The following is a 27,424-nucleotide window of genomic DNA, read 5'->3' as shown; positions in this document are numbered from 1 at the left end:
ATTTTTCGAACCTTCACAAGCAATAATAATAACGTTTCTGTGTGAGTTGTCTGGAATTGTAGTTTTTGTATTAGTTTTGTCTTAGCTTGGTGTTCCACTTCAGCACTTTCCTAATGTAGAACCGAGAAGAAACGTGCAGAAATAGGTTCCCATATCAAGCATGAAAAAGAAATAGTATGTCAGGACTTTTGGTCAGGGCGAGGGCGACCTGGATTGGGTACGAGTACGACTTGTAAGTATAAGCTGAAACCTGAAATGTTAACTTTTGACTTGTTGTCAAAATGGAAGTCAACCTGAAACTACTTTCGAGCCAACCTGATTTTTTCAGGCCAGTTTCATTTTCTTTAACCGGAAGCCACCCTGTTAAGATCAGGTAAATGAGATTCCGATTCAAGTTTTACTTTACCTGAACCACTCCGACTATTAGACGACAGTTGCATAAAAAATGGAAAACATGCATACGAGCAATTTTTCTCTAATGTCGATATACATATCCAGAATAGAGATGAAAAACCGGAAATTTCAACTCAAATTTTCCACCAAAATATTATATAAAATGAAGCTAGATTGTCAAAAGAAGGCTTGAACAAAAGTAAGTGAATGTAGTTATTCCGTAATATTTTCATGAAGAAGTATGTTCTACAAGTACGACTTAGACATTATTGACTCAATCTGGATTGCAATACGATCACTTCATTTTAGTTTTTTGGCGAACCCTATCTATTTGGACGAATGTAGACTTATTTTATGACGTTCTGCTGGAAAACTAGAGTTTTCGGTTCGGTTTAAACAGGCAATTTCTTAAAGGAAAACCTCTGTACGCACTCATGCGCCCTTTCGTTATAGTTTGTTCTTAGCTTTACATTTCTCGACTATATTATTACTACGATGGGAGAATACATATTTCTCTGTTAGATTTACAAATCACTGAGAACCAGGTCTTGCACTTTCTCTTGATATTAAATTAAGTTGCTAGATTCGCTATCGTGAAAATCACTGTACAGAGATCTCGCACCCAACAACCAAAACACAAGTCGGCGCCCCTGTTCGCTAGCAGTGAAGTGAAACATTGACAGATAGTCCATACATTTACTGTCAAAATTCTATTCCACGGCTGATTACTGTGATTTACTGTGAAAAACAAAATAGGTTTCCTAGCTCTAAGATGACCACGATTCATCTGTTGTCGACAAAAAATGATGAAAATGAGCAGCTCCCTCTGTTTAGTGTTCTCTTATATAATACATGAAGTTCAAGTCTCGAACAACGAAGTAAACGATTTTGCATTAGAAACTTTTCAACAAAATAAGTAAAAGATTTAATGATAATATGGCGGAACCCATTAGCTAAATTGTAAAAATGATACTGATTTGTCATTGAAAGAATTCACATTCTACTCAACTTCTTATTCTATGAACAATACTTATAAATACGTTTTCGATAATTCGATCAGAGAAGATCTTAAAGTTTGATTGAAACATAGTCGCTCACTAAAATATAGTAAATCATAATACAAGAAATGACGAATACCAGTGGAAGCATCGTCAGTGTAAAATCCATAGGACAATACGGGTAAGGAAATTCTAAATAAAGGGAAGCTCTGATGCCGACCTTTGAAATGGCTCGACTGGGTGATAGCGAATGAAATGACGAAATTACATTGTTGGTTTTAGTTCATTCAGTGGCATTTCCTCATCATTGTCTATCTTTGGTTCATGGTTTACATACGGTCGATGTAACATAAAAATTTCGCTGTCGTTTAATTTTATTACAAAAAGTTATTGCAATGAGAAACATAGAACAGTCTTTCTCTGAATACTTAAGAAAAAACCAAAACTAAAACTTCATTTTTGTGTAAACAAATCGTAAAACTAAAATTTTGTCTGTGTACGGTCGTATGGTTGCATGAAAACGGAGTAGGTACTTTGAAGAGCCTAATTTTACATATTAATTTGTTCGATGTTTTTGGTATGTAAAATTTGATTTAACATTATAGCAAAAAGAAACCATTAAAAATAGCATGTTCGTTCAAATGGGTTCAAAAATGCATCAGGCGCCACCTTAATTTATCGTACAGGAAAAAGAAAAATTGTAATCCCAGTTGGAAAACTAACCGACTTTGTGAATGATATCTGGTTGTGTTTGTTGCATTTTAGTGACATGTTCTTTTCGATTCAGAGTTTCAGCGTCAACCAAAAAAGATATTTTTTATTTCATTTTGCTTTCTGCTTTGTGTGAAAAAATATCGTACAAATAGAACCTTAAAAACACCTGAAGGCAGCCACCCACCGTGATTGTTTTTGTGTTGTGCAGGTGAGCACAGCGCTAATAAACTAGATCAATGAGAAGCATTGTTAAGACAGTGATAAGAAACGTTTCAGAACTTTTCGTCTGTTATCGACTACGCTGACAAGAATAACATGCAAAGAATTTCGGGTCGTAGTCGCATTCTTATCGAATATCGAATATAATACTAGACACATTACAACTTCAAATAAATCAATAAAAGTACAACACACACATTTGGAGAATATGATGCTATTGCACTAGATTTTCCAGTCCGCTGAAATTCATAACCCGTCAGCACGCGTTTGAAGAAATCGGTTGTACTATTCACTTTAGGACGAAATCATTTCAAAATCATCGACTAAATCGAAAGATCAAAGATAATTTTCTATATCTTTGATATATGAGACTGTATAACCAATCACTAGTTATTGTTAGTTCTACTATCGACTGGTAAATGCTTTTTCTCAAAGAAAATCCAAGGAAAGTTGTCATTTTCGTCACCGAGAATAGTTTTTTGTTACAGAGGGAAACAGGTTGAAAATTTCATTTCGAGACCACACGTCCCCTGAGAAAATTAAATCTACTTTTCTCCCGAGGTCAACACAATTCTTTCAAAAACAAAGTTTCAGCTGGGGTGGCAAAATGACTATTGTGAAAAGTATATTTTACATGCTAACGTCTGGTAAAATGCACTTTACATGCTTTTGTTTTCATGGGTCAAAAGTGGCTTATTACACACATTGAGAAAAATCCATTACTGCTTTGAATGAAAAGTTACGTCTACTAGCGATGAAGTCAATACATCTTCGCCTCGGATCAACAAAACTTACACGTAAACTCGACCTTAACACGTAGGGGATAATTTTTTGATTTTTAGAAATTTATTTGGAGGTATTCCTCGACTCCCTTAGCACTTTCCGGTGTGCCTAAAGTTGACAAGTCACAATAACCGGCAACGTGTTAAAACTTTTTGTTCCTAGTTATGTTAATAACTGACTAATGTTGAAACGTAATGTGAAAATAATATGAAGTATAAATACGGAATCGCTCCGACGCTTCTGGGCATATTTTTGAAGTGTAAAAAATTGACTTGGTAGTAAATGATATTTAGCTAAACAATGACCCCAAGCCGCAATTGTTCAGTTTACAATTGCTAGAACAGAGTACAAATTTCTAAAACAAAAAAATCTTCCAAATTGACCAAAAATTTAGTCGAGAGAGAGCACACGCTGTTATAAAAACAAAATTCCTTTCGAACACATGTAAAATAAAGCCATGCTAAGCACATTATCCTCATAAATTCCAGTAATTTATTGCATTACAATGGATGAATCTACATCGTTTCTCTCTCTGCCATTGCTGCTAAACATAAACAATCATATTGCATAAGAACAAGGATTGTCTGTTTTAGTAACTCTAAACGAAAATATGTCTAGACTTTTAAACAATTCCATATTTTCAGACTAAATATCCTTGCCTTGCATTAACCATTTTTTGAATGACAGTAAATTACTAGAATAATAGCAATTCTCGATGGGTCATCCATATGGTGGCTATTAACAGCAACGCAATGCAGAATGAATTCATTTCAATCCAGTATGTTTAAAATAAAGAAGAAAAAAAACATTTTTGTCGAAATCCTAGATTACCACAACCACTCATAGGGCACAAAATATATGAATGAGAGAATTGTAATGGTAATAATGCAGTTTTGAAATGATAAATAAATGTGAACATGAATGACTATTTAGATAAAATATTGCTCAATCAGTGTACATTTTAAAGTACAAGTAGTGTGAACTTAGCTTGTCGTCGATGTTGCTATGGTCATGTTGTTAAAAGCATTTCATGAATAACGAAAATTCAAATGAAAAATGTTGAGCTAGAGACGGCAATAAAGATTTATAAACACTTTACAATCAACTTGTCTAAAGAATGATGTTGATATATTTAGTCACAGATTATGTACTCTCTTTAGGGGTAATAGGGGGAGCCTATTAAGAGGCTGGATACATTTTCGAAATTTTCTTCATAGATTTTATAGTACACAAAGAGGAGCGGTTATTCTGTAAATAATAGTTCATACATCGGTGTCCATTTAAACAAAATTACTTGAATTGTAAAACATTAAGGGAAGTTATTGCTTGATTGGGCATGGGCAGTGAGAAATGACACACAGAAAATATTCTGTTCAGAATGATTCTTTCCCTATAATATGTTACCGCACATCCAAGAAGATTTGATAGAAAACCAGCACCAAAAACGCGTATCGTTTACGTTGGTTGTCCGTATCAATATTTATGCACATCAGAATAAATTGATGAATGACTATCTTGCTTTGTTGACCAGAACTGAATTGGTAAACTGTCAAAAGGAAGCGCCACATAGAGATTCAATCTATTACTTATTTCGTTGTAAGTATCGTGACATTTGTATCAAAGCTCGTACTTCTGTAGTTTCATTATACGTTTTACTACATAAGAGAATAGCTACCGATAACCATTTATTGTTGAAGTCGTTGTAAATTACAGATGAAGATCTTTGATTAACAAATTTTATAAAGTCGCAACTGTTAACTGATCTTCTTTGCAAATATTACTGATGTATTACTACAGTCAAAACTTAACGCTGTTCTGAAGCAAAATATTGTCTCGATGAGTTCGGCTGCATAACATATATGACATTGTAATGCACTTTCGATAAGAATAGAAGTATGATTTCGTATGATTATTCTTTTCAGCTTTATCTGGTATGTACTGAGTGATGCAATTGCATTTATGGTAGAGATAGTAAAGAGATCTGAATCAACGTGTGACTGACTTTTTAATAGCTTTTTTAAACATTATACTAAATGTCACTGCCAACACACTGATTTGACCGATGAGTATGGCTCAATTAAAAGTAAAAGACACGTTCAAGCTACAAACACACGAAAATATAACATACATCGAATCGATTTAATGGAAAAATAATAATGAAGTGAAATCTATTTATATCAAACCAATAACGACTCATAAAAAAAGTTTTAATTCTGGTTGGTATTGGAGGCGGAGCTGCGCAATAATTTTACTTTTCCATAAACAATTATGCGCAATTTTCCATTTATACCAATTTGATGGAATTTTGTAAGTTTTATTAATTCTTTACGGTTTTCGTCTGCCTGTTGGCTTGTTTGATAAATTCTCATGATGCCAACACACAACATTTTTCTCTCAGTTCAATGAAACGATTTTGGGATCCGAAGAGAAAACTCTAAAACATTTTCTTTTTCAACATTCGTTTTCGTTGTCGATCCTGTTTCGCTTAAAAACATTATTTCTGTGTGCGTAGCATGGCCTGAGAGTATAGATTTTTCACATATATAATATCCATAACGTTATACTATGTATTAGAACACTACGCTCACATATGGAATTTTGGATTGTATGGACAATTATGTTTTTGGGCTAATTTGTGTATCGATGCATGAAATTGTTTTTAGTCGTGAATAGTTTTTTGTGGATGTTGTATCTAATTGAATGTTTACAAGTTTGATGGTGACGTTGTTATTGTTGTCGACACGAAATTGAATTGTTGTGATACTTATTTGTGAAGTGGCACACACATATTCCATTGATAATACAGTGCAATGTTGCAACAAGGATATTATGAAGTTGAAAATTCCGATTGTGGATCACAATCGGGAAATGATTCGTGCAATAACACACCGTTTTCGGTAAAGGATATATTGAATTTAGTGGATCAGGGTGATCATTATCTGGGATGTCACATGGAAAGGTAATTTTGATTTTTTGTAACAAGAAACACATTTTTCCTAAAGTTTTCGAGTTGACTTAACACTTAGTTGTAATCCATATGGATTATGTTTAAGGTGAATCACTGGCAAGTTCTACCGATTAGGGTTCATTTAAAGCAGAAAAAACTTGGTGTTATCATAAAAAAAACAAAATTATCAACCGGTTAAAGAACTGCCAGGCTTATATAATTTGTAAACAAAAAATTATCGAGATGTTACTGCAAATTTTTTTCGCATTAGGGATTCGTGTTAAAGAAAATCTCAGCTGTCGCAAGCATATCAGCAGTGTAGGGTCTATTACATCATTGATCTAAGCATTTTCGATATTGATCAACGCACGTCAAGCATAAATTGGTACTCCAATTAGGGTACTGAAACTTGACAGTACGTCACACAACTGTTAAAGCACTGTTAAAATCCATTTCATACAATACTCTGTTTGGCAGCTGTCAGCGGTCATCACTTTTGCTTGAAGTGCGTTGTATTGGTACAAAATCTTTTACTTCATTAGTTTCAATATAAATACTTTGCTAATATGAAGGATCAAGTTATAAAAGTTTGGTCTATTTCTGTCGTAACTGTGTGCATAATATAGCTATGGTGTACGTCGCTAATTTGTGAAAATAGTACTGAGAATTTACGAGTACACACAACATTTAGTGAATTGGATGTAGAAGTCAGAGAAGTCAATTCGTTGTCATTTTAGTATACCAGAATAGGAGCTGTTGTCTTTAATTGTGTGTAATTTAAACAACTTTATCCCGATAAATGTGTATCTGCAGCATGATAAATTAACAGCCGAAGTCAATTAACACACTAAAACGAGACTTTTCACTTTTATCCCGAGTAATGTAATGGATTTTACATGCTTTTGAAACCTAAACCAATTTTCTTGTTTTCCCCAGGTGTGTAATAAGCATGTAAAATGATTTTTTTTAAAATATGATAGTGGCTGGTGTCGTTCTAAAGTTGCGAATTCCAGCTATGACAAAAAAATTATTTTGCTTCGAGGTGTCGAATAAAATTTAGCAAAAGTGGAAATTCGTATGCACTCATACTCTTCTAAAAACTATTTTCTAACATTCAAAAATCAAATTTTTTTATTGTTTTCTGCGTTTTATAACTCATAAAATTGGAACATAGATTACAATTGGAAGATGATTTTTTTAGTACATTTTTAGTGGGATTTAACCTAATAAAGTATGAGCCACTTATTAATTACTGACGCGGGAAATTCTGAATTTATGATGAATCGTCCCTATCAATAGAAGAATGACTGCCCTTAACAAAGAAAAATACAATAGGGACATCAGAATAATTTTTTCACGCTTCTGGACATGTAAAATGTTGGAAATGTCTGTTTTGTTTGACTAATTCTAGGCAATTTCTACAGATCGAACTAGCAAAATGGCCTAAATGGTCGTCAGAAACAGATAACTATTAAATCTAAGATTGGTATAGACAACTTTAAGATGTGTTGTGATGAAGTGAAGGGCTATTAACCTGTCGGCAATCATATTAACAGTTTTACTATCTGATCTATTACTTCTTTTGATCGAAGATTTTCAGATATTTATTTGAGAAATCTTTTACTTCATTTGTTTTGAACATGCTTTTTGCTATATAATACCTCATCTGTGCCGTCTGTAACAGGTTAATCGACTACTAATAATACTATCAATTGTGCATATTGTGTACTTCTATTAAATCAATTGTTTTCATGCCGCTTGCGGCACTAATAACTATGAAAGTAATGGCTTAAACGTTTCCCAGAAATAAACTTTTTTTACGGAAACGTTTTTTGTGAAAGTTTGGTGACGATTTTTTTCTCCTGATTTTATATGGATCGTAACAATAACATTTCGAACGCTTCATTTACGACATTAGAGAAAAATAACACAACAATTGTATTTGCATTATGACTACTGAAAGTTGTCATTTTTCACTTTTGCAATTTTATTCCCGTAAACTAACTTTTCGACCATATAAGAGTAAGCACCTCATTTGATATTCTAAGTGTAGAACCACGAATTTTTAACTATAAAACTTGCGAAGGCAATCTGAAACCTGAAAAGGTAAAGAATTTAGTCAATACGTAAAACACTAGAAGTTCATCGACTATTAGTTATGTGTTAGCAGCAACGGCTGAAAAAATAAGTTTAGAGCTCTGTTGAGTGATGCGTTTTATTGCAAAATGTGTGTTGAAACTAATGAAGTAGTAGACTTAGTAAGGAATAGTTACACCAGAGGAAGTAACTGATTTAATTCAGTAAAACTCGTTTCTGTTGGTAAAAACTTAAATCCAATAAATTATCTTACAGTACTATACTGCAACCGTCACAATATACCAGCGACTATGGACTCTACACAGACACATCGGTATCGACATCGGGACTCGTACATTATTACAGCAATCCAAATAGTTCAACATACGATTACAATCAGTACAGCCAGCTTCCGTATTCATCTTCACATTTTCCATCCAATGCCAGCCACACATCTCCGCATCCGAATGACGTTTTTACCAATGTGCAATCGCTAGACATAAATAGTTCAAATGGCAAAACAAGCCATCACTTTAATTGTAATCTCATGGAAGCAACATCACCAACAACTGCGAATAACACAAGTATTGAACATGTCCGAGGTCTCGTTAAAGTTATTCACACGAATAAGATCAAAGAGGAGATCGTTTCAAGTATGACACTCAGTCCATGTGCCAATCAAAGAAGATTTCATTTTCGTTTTTTGTTTTCTATTGAATTGCAGAGGAGCCCAACAACCAAATAGTGACGTCATCTAAATGTGAATTGCGAAAACACGCAAAATTGCGAACAAAACGCAAGCCGAGAGTTTTGTTTTCGCAAGCCCAAGTTTTGGAACTGGAACGACGGTTCCGGCAACAACGCTATTTATCCGCTCCGGAACGGGAACTTCTGTCACAAACATTGAATTTGTCACCAACTCAGGTCAAAATTTGGTTCCAAAATCGACGGTACAAATCGAAACGTTTACAAATTGAGGGACAAATCAAACCCGCTAAAACGACGCCGGAAATTACCATGGACAAGGTATCGAAAACCAAACTGTTGGATAAGTCACTGAATCGCAATTTACTGAGTTTGGATAAGGAGGTCAGTCACGAGTATTTCACAAACATGCACCTACCGCCACCGCCATCGTACCCGGGATACTCATTACACTATGACCAGTATTCGTCACACATCAATTCGATTTGCAATAATTACGATCAGAATCACTTTTACTGAATTTAATTCGTTTTCGTGCAATCTGTCGACAAAGCAATTGTTGGGCAAAATATTTACGAGTCCGACTTAACGTTATCTCATTGACACATTCACAAAGTATCTCAGTTGAATCCTCAGGACGATTTTTAATTTCAGTTGTGCTGAATCTGTTTTTGTTTGAATATTTTAGTCTTTTTTACGTACTTGGGACAGCTATACGTACTCTTCCGTTTTAGGACATTTGTTAGATGTGAGAAAATCTCAACAAAATCAAGACGAACAGTGCTACCTGAAACACAGGTTCTATAGTGGTGCTTATTCAAATGCCTGTTTCAAAAATTATTTCGGTAAATTTTAGACAATTTCCTTAACTGCCTGATAGCATGGCTTACAACCGTAAAAGTACAGTTTCAGTAGAATTGCAGTAGAACTTCTTTTGGTACATTGATGACTACGTGACTAAATAGTGGGTGGACGTTTGAAAATTTTTAATAAATTTCCAAAAATTGTTGATGAGATGTGGTTGCCTCATAACTAGAAATGTTCAAACGATCACCGAAATTTTGTCTGAAATTATGGCCATTTAGACAGACGCAAAGATATTAACAGCTGATTCAGCTCGTCCACTCATACAAACAATTTATACGTCTTTTTGTGGTTGTACCAGTACCACGCGTGTGCAAGTAACTATTCCATCCCTATAAACAAGTACACAAGCTGAAGCAAATTTCTATCTTCTCTTTTCCGTTAGTTTCAAGAGACGATGGAACGAGTAGTGATCTGCTTTTAACAGAGACTTTAATAAAATAAACGATGAGGTTTGGTTCTTATATAGCAGAACATATTATAAGAACATTGATATGATAGATTTTGTATCACAAACAAAGTACTAGATTAGATGATTTTGTTGCTGCAAAGGATATAATAACTTTTTACAGAATAGAGACAATGGGTTTCATCCCATTGAATAAATATGATGACTTAGACTATTGTACGCGCCTATTAGTAATAATTCACATTCAGACTAACTATTGCTTTGTGGATGGGATGTTCAAAATGTCGTTACGTTCAAATTGTAAATAATTTTTTTTTGCGCCAAAATGAAATTCTATTCTCCGTTAAGTTAACAAAAAAAAGTTTTTTTTTTTAATATTTTAATAGACCGTAAACATTGTAACGAAAAGTGCAAGTTATTTTAAAATAAAGAAATCGAAGCTACTACTGTTTAAAAACCAAAAAGAAAAAAATTCATTTTGTTTTCATCATCAATGCTTCATAATTCATTTAAATGTAAAATTTTTTGACTGATTACCGTCATATACCACACGCAAACAGACATTGGCAGGCCAATATACAAATATATATATTAATACGAGCATACATTTCTCATAATAGTTTTTCATTCTATCTGGAAATGTTGAGTAAAATGTTCAAAAGGGCATCTGGTTTACATCGGTTAAGACAGAAATTGATAACCCAAAACGAATAATTAATGAATTAATTGTGCATTAAAAATGTGAGCTCTGAACATATCACTTTATGAAAATTCAGTTTTTTTTCTACTCTCTTTTCGTTAAGACGAATGGTTATTTAAAGACAGTTTCGAATATCTTAATTGAAACGAAAACTATTCCAATCAGAATGTTACATCAAAGGAGACGTATGGTTTTTAATGAAGATAAAACTTTTCAATTTCAGAAATTAGATTTCAATAAAACGCGAGAGCAATGAGTTTTCGCTTCTTTGGTTCTAAATGTTCGATCAGATTTTAAATAAAGTGATGCAGCGATGCATCATAAACGAGATGTGGATTGAGCTTTTCTGCGACCTATAAGCCATACATTTAACCCCTGACTTCAACCATTCTTTAGTTTTCGCTAAAAATAAAGTAGGAAACTTACTGTGGTACACAAAACATATGACTTCCTGTTTGGCGTCACTGAATTTGAAAATTAATATCTTTGTTGATGAAACGAACACACTTTGTCCTTTTATTTGTACCGAACAAATATTAATTTTCATGATATCGGTCGGAAATTAAGTCGTCAAGATGATGAAAGAAAATCTTCGGTAAAGACCATAATGTTTTAAGAAAAGAATTTACTGAGAGTGAACAAACATTTGTATGAAACAGGACATAATTTGGTTGAAATGAGTACAGAAATTCGGTTTCAAACGATAAATTTTTCGGCAACGACTTTCGTTTAAGTGCGCTTTTAGGGCCCTCAAGATGGCAGGATTAGTGCATAAATCCACCACCACTAGGGGGGTCCAGAATCGTATGGGAAAATAAAAGTTTCCAGAAAGTTGGCGGACCCCGGGGAAAACGAACCTAAATGACCCACTGATAAAAAATGTATATGGGGCCGATGTGATCCGAGTTGATTTATGGGTCGCTCAAGGACGAAATATGTGAAAAACCACGAAAATGAGGGTTAAAGAAAAATTGAACGTAACTAACAGATGTTGAGGTCACTTCTTAAGGTGAGTTGGATTATTTCACTTCAGAATAATCCAAAGAGACCGATTTAATGATTTGTAAGTGCATTCGCATCTCCCAAGTCAGTCAAAGTTTCCCAATCTGTTCACCCAGTCTTTGGGTTCTTCCAAAACATTTATGGGATGTGCATCGGATATATTCATATCTAACGAGAGCTTATGGCATAAGCTTTCATCGCAAAAAGAAATTTTTTCGAAAACAATTTTTTGAAGCTATATAGAAATCGATTTTGGTGCAAAAATGTCAGGGTCGTGAACTCAGACAATTTTCAAATGACTGTTACGTCAAGACACCAACTTGAAACTTATTGTGTGTGGGCTCGTTGGAAAGCCACTGTCATTACCTTTACAACGACACCTAACACTTAATTTTAAGAGTGACTTCGCCTGACTTTGTATTACTTGGAAATTATCTGTCGATTTTTGTATATATCAATATTGTTAGGTGTGCCCAGACGATATAAAAATTCCAAAAAATGAAAACAACGCATTTTTGTTGCTCTTGCGTCTAATCTAAGTTGTCTGGACCAAAAAAGTTTAATAGAAAGTAATGGAAAAAATGTATGGAAAATCACAGCGTTTTTTCACATATTTCGTCCTTGAGCTACCCATAAACCAACTCGGATCATATCGGTCCCATATACAATTTTTATCAGGAGGCCATAAAGGTTTGTTTTCCTCGGGGTCCGCCAACTTCCTCGACACTTTGATTTTTTGAACCCCCCTAACCACCACAGCTTAAATTTTCGAATAAAAAAAATATTTTGTACAATGAGAAAAAAGTGAAATTCGACCACTTCCCTAATTTGGGAGTTGTTGTGCTTCGACACGAATCTAGAGTTTTTTTTTCCTGAATTTAAGTTAAACATGCGCTCGCAAAAAGAACGAAATACTAACATAAAAAATCTAGATTTTCATTTGTTGAACATATTTTGTGTTCACATTTGAGTTCATTTTCATAGAGTGTATTAGATACCTTATTTGATTTTTCAAAAATGAACCGCTCTTGCCTGGTTGTTTTCACTCTGCCGTGTGGAATCATTTACAAACAACAACAACTGTATCAGTCATTTGGTAATGTATTTCACAACTTTTCATTTCAAATCATTATCATCTTGATAACTGTAACTGAATTGACACAATGGACCCGACTACAAATATTTCATTTTGATAAAATCTTTCATTCTGTAGTCCAGAATCTGTACGATGTGTGACTGCGAGATAGACAATATATTAGGCACATCGTTAGGGCCATTCTACAGCTCTAAGCTGTGAATTTTGAAAATTTTATTTAAGCGTGTGGTCAAAAAAACTGGAAACATTTACGTTTAACGTATTATAGCAACGAAGAAACATATACTAACAGAGATAGTTAGGGCGCCCTCATATCACGATAACATATAAGACTGGGCTTAGCCTTATCTTTCTATGTTTTTAATGACAAAGACTATTTCAATTTAGTGGCTTAATCGAATGGGTTTCAGTATTTGTCAGGATTTTTGCAGTCATGGAATTGGTGGCATTAAAAACTGCAACTAAACAAGTTTAGCCCTGCTCATAAGTCTATGGACATTGGAAGTCTGACGCAAGTCCCTTTATCCACTTACAAACGAACTGATATCGGTGGAACTGACGCTTACAGCTTCGAGACTAGAGATGAGCGGGCCGACGTTTTTTCAATACCCGACCCGACCCGGCCCGATCCAATTTTTTGAACCCGAGCCCGACCCGACCCGAGACTTTTCTCTTCGCGGCCCGACCCAACCCGACCCGAAAAAATCATCGGCCCGACGTGACCCGACTTTTTTTTACTATAAGAAATTTAATGAAAAATCATTTTCTACGCATAAAAGCTTTGCAATAATCTTATACGCGAAGTAAAATAATAAAATAAGTTAGTGTTTCATGCTTTATAGGCTTTTATTGGCTTACATTTAATTTGTATTTCTAAGTCGGGCCGGCCCGAATTTTTGTTTTCAAAGCACGACCCGACCCGGCCCGAATGAATTTTCAAAACCCGGACCCGAACCCGATCGGGCTGGGTCGGGCCGATGTATTTCGGGCGGCCCGCTCATCTCTATTCGAGACACAAAAATAAATGCGTCACAAAAAATTGGTTATTAAAAAAAGACGGCCGTGCGCCTGTACGAAGAGTTTTATCAACAAACGATTGACACAAAGAAAATTAGTAAGTAAATTATATCAAAAAAATGTGCTTAATGAAGCAGAAGGGAGAAGGGAGAAAAGTCAAAAAGTTAGTGTCTCCGCAGTCCAACGGATTTTTGATAAATTTAGTTAGGACTTGCGTCACAGCGCCTTACAAGCGTGGCGCAATGATCTTACAAAACATCTTTTAGCGAAAAAGAAAAGTGATTCATCCGCTCAGCATGCAGTTGCAATAATTAACCCGTCAAACTGTTAGTTTGTCTCGTGCTTTTATTTCTTTTCCTTTATTTGACGAACGTTATGTATTGTGCGTTTGGAAGGGTTGCATTCACATTGTGACACGTAACAAAAGGTACAACAGACAAACTGTAGCTGAGTACTAGATGAGTGAAGGTAGTGTATTCTATTTCAATTGGTATAGAAACTTGCACACACAACCCATCATATGGTAAATATAAATCCAACAAATTACACAATATCTCGATTTAATGTCGTTTCAAGAAAAAAACTTTTCAAATTCAACACAATGAACATTTTGTGCGTCAGTTAAGTCCAAATATCTCAGTATTCGTTACCAAAGCCTAAAGAACGCATACATAATTCTGAGAAAACGTTATGTAACGAAATATAAATAAAAATTATGCATCAAAGGCCATATCACAAACCCATCAATTTTATACAAACAGATCAAATGACACAAATAAAAATTCAATGAAAAAAAATTGAGAAAAAATCATGAAATCATTTTCAATCCATATTAACCGGAATATGATCTAGTTTCAACAAGGGAAAATTAAATGCACATCCCATTAATGAATGTTTGTTCGCAACGCTAGTTGTGTGTACTCAAATTCCAACAAACCTCGTGTAGCGACATCTGTCGTGAAGTGATAAAACCTTTCGAAGTTCACAAATCAAAGCTGTCAGAAAAATTCGAAAGTTAACTTCGAATTTGCTTTTGGTTGTGAGTCATGAATATTTTGTAATACGGTAGGTGGCGCATTAATGCTTTAATGTAATGTTGCATGTAACTTATTGTGAAATAAGGAAAATAATAACAAGGTCCTTTTAGATCGGACTCGCAGAGTTGACTATCATGTGAAACACACCTCCATTGTGTCAACATTATTGGCGTCGTTTTTAAGCCTTCGACTGTCAAAAGAATACTAAAATAAAGTTTTCTTAAAAAAAAGTACTTTTTGCTACGACTGATGAAAAGTGTACTAAAAAATTCCGCTTTCATCACGAGTGACAAACGACGTTTCTTGCGCCTGAGGAAAATAATGAGACGAAACCACAACTACAGAAACAAAGAAATCTCTGTAGTCTTTTATAGTAAAATGTATGTTAATGAGATGCAAAATTTTCCTCCAAACACTATTTTTAACAAAAGAAGTGACAGATTTAATCCTAATATTGCGATAGAATTAAGAGTCAATTCGCCAAAACTTCGAACAGCTTATATGGAATCGGGATTCAAGCCGACGACGATCCAATCGAGGTATGGCTCACATGAATCGTCGTTCAATTCTGAGAATATCGTGGAACAACTTTCTTCCCGAAAAATTTTTGTTGGGCCGAATTGGTCGCGAAAATCGTTTTTTGTCAATTACTCCAACATGCGAGATGTGAATAATGTCAAATTGTACACGTTTATGAAGGTCAATGATCTGAATATTATTGACCAACAAACGCCCACCCAGCCGCCGGCCGCAACAAATGAAAAACCTCAAAAAAACCGAAATTTTTGAAGGGCTCTGGGCGGCTGGGAAAGTTAGTAACAGGAAGCTCTAACCCGGAGCTTTGTAGCTTACTTCAAGCTTTGACACCCCACTTGACCATACCCACTGTCCCAGATAGAAATGGAGTTGATTTTTCACAATGTATCTCAACCGATCAAATTTTGGAAAATCATCGAACTTTAAAGTTCCCCAAATAACGTTTTTTCGAGTGAATTTTATAGGTTTACGAGATAGTAGTTAGTAAAATTAACTTGATACAGCCAGAAGATGTCTTATAGAATTTTTTTTTGTAGAGGACAGACTGACGAAACGAACCAAAATTCTAAAATTTTACTTCATCAATTATTTGAAAATAGTAAATAACAGGGGGTCGTGTTCGAAGTTTTGGCGAATTCACTCTTAAAAACTTAAACTACAGTCGAAGAAAAATAGATTTCAGTTTTTTCAACAAACACAATCCAAACGGTGTTATTTAATCCACATGCGATTACAAGTTATAATACATATACAAACATAAATATCGTAACATTGGTAATGCATGTGGGATAAATAGCATTGATTGGATTGTATTGCAAGTTTCTTATATTTCTTCGACTGTATAACTTTAAAAAAAATATATATAAAAAAAGTAATTAGCATGCATCTGAATAAAGTTGTGTAAAAGACATGAAAATACTGATATGGTCAGATAGACAATATCGGCCAACTGATCTGCGAGTTATTTCTAAAAAAGTTTTTAAAAAGAATTTAGTGCACCGGGCAACTGAAATACGACATATTTTGTCATGATTTTTTGTTATAAACTGTAAGGTTTTCCCGAACGATATAGCGTGCGGGAAAAAAATCATTTCTTTACGATTTATCGTGCGAGAACGGTTTTGAATGAATTTTTCCGATTTTTTCAAATTTGATATGGTGAATGTGAAGTTTGAATTTTTTCAAGTAAATTGGTGTGTTTTGTCTATTTCAGTTGTCCGGTGCACAAAACATTGTTCGTACCTCGAAAGGAAATGGATTTTTTCAGCACACGTTCTAATTCCTAAAAACTTAAGACTGGTGCCGAAAAAATCGTCATTTCCTGTCTTGAAAAATACTATTCAACGCTTTCTTATGTATATGAAAATAAAGCGAGTTGACTAAACACAACGCTGCCTTTGATTTGGTTGTTGTGCGTTTCATTTTGAATTTGCAACGGACTTACGGCGTGAATTAGGTGCTGGTAACTTTCTTCTTCTTTCTGGTAACTGGTGCTGAAAAAATCGTCATTTCCTGTCTTGGTACGAGAAATACTATTGTCTCGTCGCTTGATAACTTGAATAATACTCAACATATTTAAAAACAGAAAATTTGGCTAGGAATGAAATTTGTGAGAGCTCAAAAGAATGCCTGGTTAAGTATTCTCTGATAGAAAAAAAAAGTTTCAACGAGTAAGACCTCGTGTAATTTACACGAGTTGCATGACTTATTTGCTAAAACAGCATCTTTTGTTTGAAAATGTAGGAAAAAGTTCGATTTGTTTATTCTGAAATTTTGATTCGGATAAAATAAAAGAAATGAACAATTTATGACAAAGCAAGACAAACAGCTGCTTTGGGAAAGACTGTTTTATGACTTTTTGTTGAAGTTACAAAAGTTCATTGAGAAAATCAAGGGACCTGACCCACCCAAAATAAGAGTCAAGTGAAATATACAATTTACATCAGGATTCAAAAAGAATGCTGCGTTCTTTCACTTCTAAATGCACATAGGGTGGGTCGCATTTTGCCTTTTTTATGTCTTTTATTGATACACATAATGTAACTTTAAAGAATGAAATCTCCATACCGTCCGCTTCAGTCTTTTAACTTTACCGACCATCACCTGTCAACCAAAAAACTTCTGTGGACAATGTGGTATTATTGGTATTAGAGCTCATCTGCACAGATCCCTAACATACTCACTCGCCCTATTTTGAAGCAATCACTCGATAGTAATGGTTACATCTCACACGTCCCAGAGCTATCACTCGTCGTTATATGTGCAATCTCACCCTACTACTCCGAAAACCTGTCTTGCCCCATATGAATTTCTAATGCAATAAATTCTCAGGTGTTTCGTGAGAAAAAATGTCGTAGGTAAAATACGACCCACCCTAGCACAACGTTGTCCTCTTTGTTTGAATGTTGATCAAAAATATTTAATTGATTGATTGTTTGTTTGTTTACTACTTTAATGCTCCATTAGCCATAACAACCATTATAATATATGTGTGCAGTGCATAATCCATAAAGTATTAAGGGAATATAAGGCATGTGTCACATAATGATATGAATGATCAATTTAGTCAAGTGTTTGCTTCGCTGAATGGTTTTAAATGAAATATGAGATGGACTGTATAAACAAAACCGTAAAGTGAATTTAAGCGTTTGTAAGTTTGGCTTGTACGATTTATCAGAAGATCAAAATGCTGTACAAATAAAATTGAATGTACTCCGACTAACATGTGGCTAACTTCGAAAAAAAGAAAGAAATTGGAAGCGATGTATAACAGAATCATATTGTTGTTTCAAATTTCCATTTTTTTTGAAATCTGCTCTACAACAAACTTGTGTATTGTGTTCGCTTTCTCACATACGATATTTCTAAATAAAGCACAGAAAAGTTAAAGCTTCTCACAAATGAAACACCTTCGGTTCGTCCAGGCCCGGGGGAAAATCGATAATCAGCCAGTAAATCAACTTTATGGTTATCAACGAACTATGCGAAAATTACACGAATTAAGCAAAAAAAAACTGTATTAAGGTAAAAGCAAAATAAAATGATCGACTCTGGTTTTTGACAATTGAAATAGTGACAAGGAAAAGGAAAACAACAACATTGCATCAACTTATTTGCATGTAAAGTAAAGGACATTTGTTATAATCTAAACGTCTACTACTTCATTTCCAACTATATTTAGTGTGTATTTGCACATTTAAAGTGCATTAAAATGTACATTTATTGGGATTTACCCTTTAAGAAACCACACTCATAATGCTCTATTAATGATTAAATCTGTTAATACTTCTTTTAATTAAAACATCGCCTCGTACTTCATTTGTTTTACCATACATTTTGCTATTTGCTGGTTATTATCGTCTTTGCCACCTACAACACATTTAGAACACACTTGTTTAATGTAAGTGTTACGGCGTTATAACACTACGGAAAACAAAGTAGAAAAAAGGGATAATTCATAAATAGCTAAATCCCAATTTCATTTTAAATTTTCATTTTCATTAAGCCAACGCTTAAGAGTCATGGATGCTCAGCTAAAATGCCTAATTTTTTATTCTACATTTGTGCGTTTTTTACTGTATTTTTGATGATATCATTTTACCAGACTCTTTTTTTTTTTAAATATAAAACTGCAATAGCGACCACGAAAATTGAGCAGTTTACCTTAATTTGCATAAACTGCTGAGTTTTCTCAGAATTGGTGTTACTGAAACTGAAATTACGATGATGTTGGACGAAGCCCACCTCGCCTCTTTTACTTGTATAATACAAAGAATAGTATGTAAATAGTGTAGATAGTGAAAATGGTACAAAATCAGTGTTATAATACGACATGTGAATCATATGAAGGCTATCCACTGTCAAAAATGGTCTATTGAACCTTACACTAATTCGAATTTAATTCAAGTCTATTCCTTCTTAGAATCTAAGTACGGACACAAAATCTGTTACTTCATTTGTTTACCAATTTTTTTTCTTCTGTGAAACCATTTTTAACGTTGTTGTCCATAACAGATGATAATCCTACACCGAATGAAAAGTGTTAGTTTGACTCGATACATAAGAATTCAGACCCGAATTTATCGCTGATCTATGTCGTCGTTGGCGATGCCATTTGCATGAATTCATTCAGAAAAAAATTAGTAAAGAAATCAAAAACCATTTACTGATACGAAAAACTGAAATGCATTTCCTGATGATGTTTATCTGCAAGCATGGTATATACCGACGTAATCACGTTGAAAGGTTAAGTAATAATTCAATTAGCGTTAAGAACGCTAGATTACTACAGTAAAAGCAGCACTCGTAAATCTCAACAAACCACACGAAATACAACTATTACACAAATAAATATGAGATTACGTTCTCCAGTGGCACAAATTTTCCAAAAACTTTTCACACAACATACTTACCATTTAACGCTCTCATCATATGATTGCGTACTATTATACATATGTGTGTCCAACAGCAAAAAAATAAAATAAAATCGTACACTGCACAGTGTATAAGCCATACTATACATAAATGTAATATAAAGTTGTTTAGTCTATTCTAAACTCCAATCACAATCTTAAGAGGGTTCAGCGCAGCCAATGAAAACTCTTCGGATATAAATCGTTCTTAACACACACATGGCATGAAAAAAATCCTCTATACACGTAAGTTCGTCTTTCAAAAGAAGTGTAGTACAAATTGAACTGAACCAAGAAATTTTCACACAAATTTTCTTTCACCTACACACTTGTTCGATGTGAAATGCTTTTTTGTATCGTTGTATGCGAGATATATAGAAGTGAAAATATTGTCTATCAGAGAACTCTGGTAGTTTTCAACCAGTTGCAAGTGTTTTCACATGGTTAATTGAATTTGTGATTCGAATGAGTACAGTTGTACGTACATTGTGTGCTACTCACCGCGGAAGATACTGAAATAACGGTCAATTGTTTGCGTTGTTTTGTCTGGAAAATTAAGTTTAGTTACGCGATAAGTGTCCATCTGTTTTATTAACAAAAAATGGAAAAACCAGTGCTCACGTCTAAGACTCCTTCGACTACACCGTTTTCGATAAATGATATTTTGACGAAAAACAATACGAGCATAATTCCTCGATCACCGGACTTAAGCCGCGTGAACAATTCGTCGGAAAATGATTGCCAGTTTGATAAATCAGACAATGTCAGTGAAACGAAATCGGAATCGGGTATCCATGAACAAATTGATTATTGCAAGAAATCTGGATTTCGCGGTTCGTTACAATATTACAACAACAATAACAGTCGGTCGCCTTATCAGCCCTTAGATCGGCGAAGGTCTTTGGACTGTTTTCTAGTGAAAAGTGATAGTCAAAATGAGGATTACGATGGCTTGAGGGGTGGAGATGTCAAAAGTGGATACTTCAATTTTATGGCACGTGAGACTCCGTTAGACATGAGACGGTGCAATAATGATGACTCAGGTGAGAATTTGTGGTCTTAATTTTGTTTACGTTTGAAAAGGAATGTAGCATAGCCAATGTGTGAAATGAGTTAGCCCTCCTCTTAAAAAGGAGGTCACGACAGCAAATTTTTGGAAATGCAATTAAGGTATTAGTAAGGTGTTGCGTGAACCTACAATTATTAACAGCATAAACTCACTTCTAGAAATCTATGTTTTGTGTGCTATGTTTTGACAATTAGTGCTTCTCTTTACTGCAATTTTATAAATGGTCAACGAAATTAAAAGACGTTCAGTAAAGAAGAATCTTTAGCCAGAATGCTCTACCAAACTAACTATTATGAACATCTCACGCATTTTAATCAAGTATCAAGTCTGATGATTTCATATAGGTAAAACCAAAGTCGGATTACGCGCACAGTTGATCTCTGTTAGTTTAATCCTTTTTACGACCGCAATAACGTCCACCACCTCAAAGACAGACAATCAAATCTATTTTTTATTGAAAGATAACACATTACTGCTCGTTATTAAGGTAGTACATATTTCAGAGGGGTTTTGAAACGTCCAAATGCTAAGCATCCATGCCTCTTAACTTCAAAGAAAAAAGAATTTACTCCTTAAAATTGAAGAACATTGGGAATATCACGTTCGGTTTGTATTTTCTTACATTTACTAAAGGTGCTTAAAATGCGGATGCATAAACTGTCAGTCACTATACATATTTAACCGATGGTCGCACTTTTTCCAGAAAGGACGCGGATGCGAAGTTATCATCGAAAATATATACAAATTTCGCACAAATTCAGGCTACAATTTAGCATTGTGTCGATTCGTCTTAAAATTGTTAGAGACGGCAAGCGTATCACCTAGTCTATTACTTCCTTTTGTATGGACCATCGCTAAGAAAATCTTTTCCTGCACAAGTTTTTTGCAAATTAGATTGTTATAAAGGTCAAATATTAGCTCATCGCTACTATGCCGTCGCTGTCGAGAACAGATGATCTTGATGTCTGACCGTATGGTAAAGGTTCTTACTATGAACCATTTTAAAGCGGTAGCGTCAGTTAACGGCATGCTAATGTCGTATTATATAGCCAAACGTATGCGAAAATTAGTGAAGTAATAAATTCTATGGCAAACTGTTTTAAAAGAAGTAAAAGATTCGTTAGTTACATTGGTGATGTACTCACCGTTCGTGAGACATTAATACAGCAATGACATTGACTGGTAACAAAATAAGAGGACTCAGACAATAGTAGATTACGTCCTTGTTTGGAACTTTATGTTTTGCCAATTGTGAGTGGTTCAGCGAATGCAGCCCAAGCCGAAGGGCAGGCCAGCATCATCAAGGCAAAATATAAAGGTCGACAACAATTACGTAAGCTATGTTACTTACTAAGTTCCAATGAAATGAAGTAATGACTCGTTTTCTTGGGACATTTTTGTTGGGAAGAAAGCATATGATCCATACATTCTAATTCCACATTTTGACGTTCGGTGGTAGCAATCATAAATGAATCAAATAAATTTTTGTAGAGATTCGTCTGGGATGGCATGATTTGTGTAGAAGTGCATGCTACTTTTTTTTCCTCCTGCGCTGCAATATACATAGCATTTAATAAATAATCAGGTCAACGCTGTAATCAAATGAACTTTTTACTTTTCATTTTGATGATTTAATTGTTATCATATTGTGCCATCTAGGAAAACAAGTGTGGCTCTAATCTAGGAATAATTCGAGTATTCGAGCTACCCACGCCAATTGCTATCTGATATAACTGAAACTCAGTATCTTTTTTCAACAACAATCTTTGAAGAAAACAATTTTTAAAACATAAAGGTTCGCCCATCAAAAGATTCTATTTCCATTTGTGGGCAAATGTTCCCAAAAAAAACTCTGTTCTTTGTTATAAAACCCACACAAAAATTCTATTAAAAACTAAATCAACGTTCTCGAACCCAAAAAGTATTAGCAACTGTAGCAATTACACGGGGAAAGTGCTTTTAAAGAATGTATAGCATGACTCGAATAGTTCCGCAACTATTACCAAAAATTGTCGATGAAAACGTTCCAGGACGTACCACTTTTCGCCCAAAAAGAAATTTTTTATCGAAAACATTTTAATGAAATTAGAAAGCTTTTAATACAAAATTAACGTTTGAATGGACGACTTAAAACTTATTACTTAATGCATTTGCCGCGTGTTGTTGCGGTTATTACATTATAGTCGGAACACATTAACGAACATTAAGTGATGATTGATATTTGTTGTTATTTTGCATGGTAACACACATTTCAATGTTCATTATCCCATAGATGTATAAACATTACATACGCGACGACGACCGACGCGACCATTCTTCATAACATTTTTAGATATGCTTTGTTTGGGTGGAACTAATTTAAATGTTTTTTTTTTTCGAATAAAAATAAAATTCTTTTTACTGACAAAGGTCCTTGAGAATTTCATTCATTAAATTAATTTCAGTCATTTTCCCAATATAATTAAATCAATAAATATTTTTACACACAGAATGTGATTCGCCACCACCGTTTAATGGTAACACTGATGGCTTGAAATCGATGCGGAAGAAACGGTCCAGAGCTGCTTTCAGTCATGCACAAGTAATTTATTTTGATAAGTAGTTAAGACCCATTGATACATAATTTTATCGGAGAAATCATAACAGATTGTCGTTTAGACAATTACAACGGCATCTGCTATCATTTCTCTGCATTATGGAATAAACCAAAAACAATCTGCTAAAAAACTTCTTCAGCCCCAACGAGATAACTCGAGAGGTAGCGCTATCGATAGTTGGAAAAATGTATGTAGCGAAGCCTCTAAGTTGAAATGACGACAGCGCCCCCTCGAGGCACACTCTAAGGAAAACCCAGAGCCAATTCTCAAGAAATAATTTCATACCGCGAGCATATCAAAGAACATTTATTATTTTGTGTTTAATACAAAATCTTCTACTTCATTGATGATAACATAAATTCCACTATATTAGACAGTTGGAACGTATTGCTTGTTCTTGTCTTCCCTAGCCAGTCTTAAAGGTTAGCGTTTTTTAAATTCAAATTTTGTTTACAAAGGGAAATCATGCTTTCCGGAAAAGAGTAGACACAGTAGCGGGTTGTTTTTTGTTTATCAACATCAACGGCAGCACCGCTATGCTTCATCTGTTCTCATTTCAAATTCTATTCACAAGGTGTTCGAACTCGAGAGACGGTTTGCCCAGCAAAGATACCTATCGGGGCCCGAGCGATCAGAACTTGCGAAAAATCTTCATTTGACGGAAACTCAGGTGAAAATTTGGTTCCAAAATCGACGTTACAAAACAAAACGAAAATTGACTCAACAACACGAAATCGCCGTTCTAAACGCTACCAAACGAGTACCGGTCCAAGTTCTCGTAAGAGAGGATGGTTCCTATGGGCATATGGTCTTGGGCAATGGTGACCATATGCAGTACAGTCCAACCATTGACCCAGCTTTATTTAACATGTACAGAAATCAGGTAATGTTGTGCTAGACGAGTGAGCAAGAGACAGTATTTTCCAAATGGACGAAAAATCAATTGAAACCTTTTTTCGATTGAAACAGATTCAAATGGCGTACGGAATGCAAATACCTCAGGTGTCGTTTCCTTACTTTTATCCCACCAAAATTCCAACGTCAATTCCAGCGCCCAGCAGCAGCATTAACGAAGAGTCGAAAGCAAACATCATTATGTACAATTCTCGGTCGTCTGGTCCGTTGAATTTTTCGAAACGGGACACCAATTTTAACAATAACGACGAAAGTGTGAACCATAAGAGCCATCATCGGTTGTATTCGCCGCCGATTAGTAAATACTCGAATCGTGATGACCATAAAACCAATATATCAGAACAAGAAGATGCGACAGAGGAAAATATCGAAATAGATTCGATTTAATTTGACGATGAAAAAAAAAAACAAATCGATATGCTCAATGTGTGCTCGGCGGATGACGCAAATTCAGTGTAGAAAAATAAAGAAAATTTTAAAAATTGGTAATTTACAAAGTGATTCTAAACAAAAAAAAAATGAAATTGAAATTGTGGTGTTTATTGTTTTGTACTGAAATTAAAATATTTTCGTTGTGTTTAATAATTATTTGATGAGGTTAGAGCTGTTCACATATACTTCCCGGTTTCAACTATAAGTTTTTTTTTTATGACGACAAAGTTATGAAACAGAATATGCACTGAACGGTTCTTAATACCACATAAATAGTTAGTAAATAATTAAAAAAAAACGAGTGGACAATTGCACACAATTTATGGAAGTGATTTTTGGATGAGTGGGCAGAATCGTAATGAAAATAAAAATGAATGAGTGATCCGATAATATCCATGAATTCTGTGCTCCTTTTTTAAAGTAAGAGGCAGCGACTACTTCTTAGCTACTCTTGAAGAGAACGAATGTTTATCGACGGTCATTGAGTTATTCGAACATTGAAGAGAATTTTTTATTCTGGCTTTTCATCCACCTTCGAACAACTAATATTTGTCTAACGCCTTAGTCATTCCACGTTCCAATGGCACTACTAATAATCGATCATCCTTTACACTAAAAACCGCTTACCGAAATCGAAATCATTTTCCAGTGGAGTTACGTCTATCCAAAATTTAATGCAAAAATCTAAAACATCTCTAAAATAGAAGGTGATTGAAGACTGACAAAGAGAATTTTTTTTACACAAATATCTCCCACAGGTGACGAGTGTCCTGTTGAATGAGACTCATCACCACTGATTAAAAATGTGTCTACATCCGTCCAAGACTTCCCTACTTCGACAAATCCATTTAAAGTTTTAAGCTTAAAAACCAGCTTCCTCTTGTTATGACTATCCAATCAGCTTTCCAATGAAGGACAAGACCTTCGACCACTGTTTTGATCTGTTAGAGAATTAATTAATAGGTAGTACGGCCTTTTCTAGAAGTAAGATTCTTGAAGCTTATAAAGCTTGAAAACACCAGTATTCAAGAATAGTTGAGAATTTTCAATGATTTCAATTTTCCAAAATTAGGTCTGAATGGGTTATGAATGTACTTTTGATAAGTAGGGCCAATTTTTGGAAAGTTGATTTGTTAAATTTGCTAAGATCTTGAGATTTTCAAAAATTCCACAAATTTTTTTTATTAAATTTTGTAAAATCTTATAAATTTTTGAAAAATAGCAAATTTAGGTAATTATTTTCAAAGCATTGGCTCTGCTCTACTAGGAAAAATCACTATGAATGGAATTCCTTTGTGCTATACGATTATAGCAGCTGATTTATCTTGTCGTACTCAACGTGCCAGGCCCGGAAATAATTCACTCGTCACATTTAACTCTGGAATCAAATTTTTGCACTAGAACATTTCTACCAACATAAAATAACTACACTGGAAAATGGGTCCGACTGCGGTAGGACGTTTTTCAAATAGTCCTGTGAATTCATTCAATTTTGAAACATTTTTCTAAAAATCGCTTTTAGGGTGTGTGGTTTGTGCACATATTGTTAGTAAAACTGTTTTACCGATTTTTTCACGAGAAAAGTATACGATTTTTTAGTTTAAGTCTAAGTCACACATGCCGCATATGAATGTCTGGTTTAAAACGAAAGTATGGAGCACCGATCCACCGATGGCAATCAGATAAATAATCAAATAGAAAAGAAAATTTGTCAATTAAGATTACCTAGATAATGTCTCATGCTGCTTTCCTGATTTTCATCTCCAACTTTAGTTTTAGGACTCATATAAAACGTTTAAATCAACTAGGAAAATTTGCAAAGAAAATTAATTACAACAAAAGCAATAGATAGAACTTAGAACGACATTACGATGATCATTTCACATCATTTGACATCCTTTTCGACTGTTTATTTTATTTTAACAAAAGTAATCCCCAGTGGAATATATAGCCTATTTAGTTGAAGTCTGTCCATTTCAATTATGGAAAGAAAATTTAAAAAACATAAAATTTTGCCGGATTTCTTATTCTTCACGGTCATATTTTGTTTTTGCAATTTTACGTAAAGCAAACACACGCAATGTAGGTATAAATTTAGACTTTTAGTAACATTGCAATAATTTATAAACAAAAAGAAAAATAATTTTAAAAAATGAATGTGTACGATGTAATTATGAATTATAAAAAGAAATGAAAGAAATCAAATAAATGTTTTAGGATCCATTTTGCGTGCATTTGCTTCATTTTTTTTGGTCAAGTGCGAAGAGTTTATTATATTCGGGTGTTGCTGTTGTCTGCATTGGTAAGTACTAGGTCCCACCTTTTGGGCGGGTCAGGTCCCTTGACTGACAATTTTTTCAATATATTTTTGACCAATTTCATTGTTGAACTTCCGAAGCATCACTGATACAAATGCCTACATTTAATATATCGATTACTCTAAACATTACAACGAAATTTGACAGAAAAAGTTTTTCAAATAAACCTACGAAGACCGAATGA

The 27,424-nt window shown here is 34.4% G+C and overlaps 2 protein-coding genes across 2 annotated transcripts; both read left to right on the top strand.

Moving 5' to 3' along the window:
• Positions 1-5,785: 5,785 nt before the first annotated feature.
• On the top strand, positions 5,786-10,560 carry LOC119069112 (muscle-specific homeobox protein tinman). Its single transcript, XM_037173005.1, has 3 exons — positions 5,786-6,066; positions 8,407-8,783; positions 8,855-10,560. The coding sequence occupies exons 1-3, from the start codon at positions 5,918-5,920 to the stop codon at positions 9,352-9,354; spliced, it is 1,026 nt and encodes a 341-aa protein (XP_037028900.1). The 5' UTR covers positions 5,786-5,917; the 3' UTR covers positions 9,355-10,560.
• Positions 10,561-20,349: 9,789 nt separating this feature from the next.
• LOC119069111 (homeobox protein bagpipe) lies at positions 20,350-26,069 on the top strand. Its single transcript, XM_037173003.1, has 4 exons — positions 20,350-20,952; positions 23,468-23,559; positions 24,150-24,458; positions 24,545-26,069. Exons 1-4 carry the CDS (start codon positions 20,511-20,513, stop codon positions 24,875-24,877), a joined length of 1,176 nt encoding a protein of 391 aa, XP_037028898.1. The 5' UTR covers positions 20,350-20,510; the 3' UTR covers positions 24,878-26,069.
• The last annotated feature ends 1,355 nt before the right edge of the window (positions 26,070-27,424 follow it).

The sequence above is a fragment of the Bradysia coprophila genome, assembly GCF_014529535.1.
Source record: "Bradysia coprophila strain Holo2 chromosome X unlocalized genomic scaffold, BU_Bcop_v1 contig_26, whole genome shotgun sequence".
In the NCBI taxonomy this organism is placed as follows: Eukaryota; Metazoa; Arthropoda; class Insecta; order Diptera; family Sciaridae; genus Bradysia; species Bradysia coprophila.
The sequence above is the reverse complement of the archived record's forward strand: the minus strand, read 5'-3'. Positions and strand labels throughout refer to the sequence as shown.

What these genes read in the sequence shown, in the direction of transcription:
- LOC119069112 (XM_037173005.1), top strand. Translation starts at nt 5,918, where the DNA reads ATGTTGCAACAAGGATATTATGAAGTTGAAAATTCCGATTGTGGATCA. An exon ending in CTGGGATGTCACATGGAAAG is followed by an intron (nt 6,067 to 8,406) that starts GTAATTTTGATT and finishes ATTATCTTACAG; the next exon opens with TACTATACTGCAACCGTCAC. An exon ending in CAAAGAGGAGATCGTTTCAA is followed by an intron (nt 8,784 to 8,854) that starts GTATGACACTCA and finishes ATTGAATTGCAG; the next exon opens with AGGAGCCCAACAACCAAATA.
- LOC119069111 (XM_037173003.1), top strand. Translation starts at nt 20,511, where the DNA reads ATGGAAAAACCAGTGCTCACGTCTAAGACTCCTTCGACTACACCGTTT. An exon ending in CTGCTTTCAGTCATGCACAA is followed by an intron (nt 23,560 to 24,149) that starts GTAATTTATTTT and finishes TCTATTCACAAG; the next exon opens with GTGTTCGAACTCGAGAGACG. An exon ending in TTAACATGTACAGAAATCAG is followed by an intron (nt 24,459 to 24,544) that starts GTAATGTTGTGC and finishes CGATTGAAACAG; the next exon opens with ATTCAAATGGCGTACGGAAT.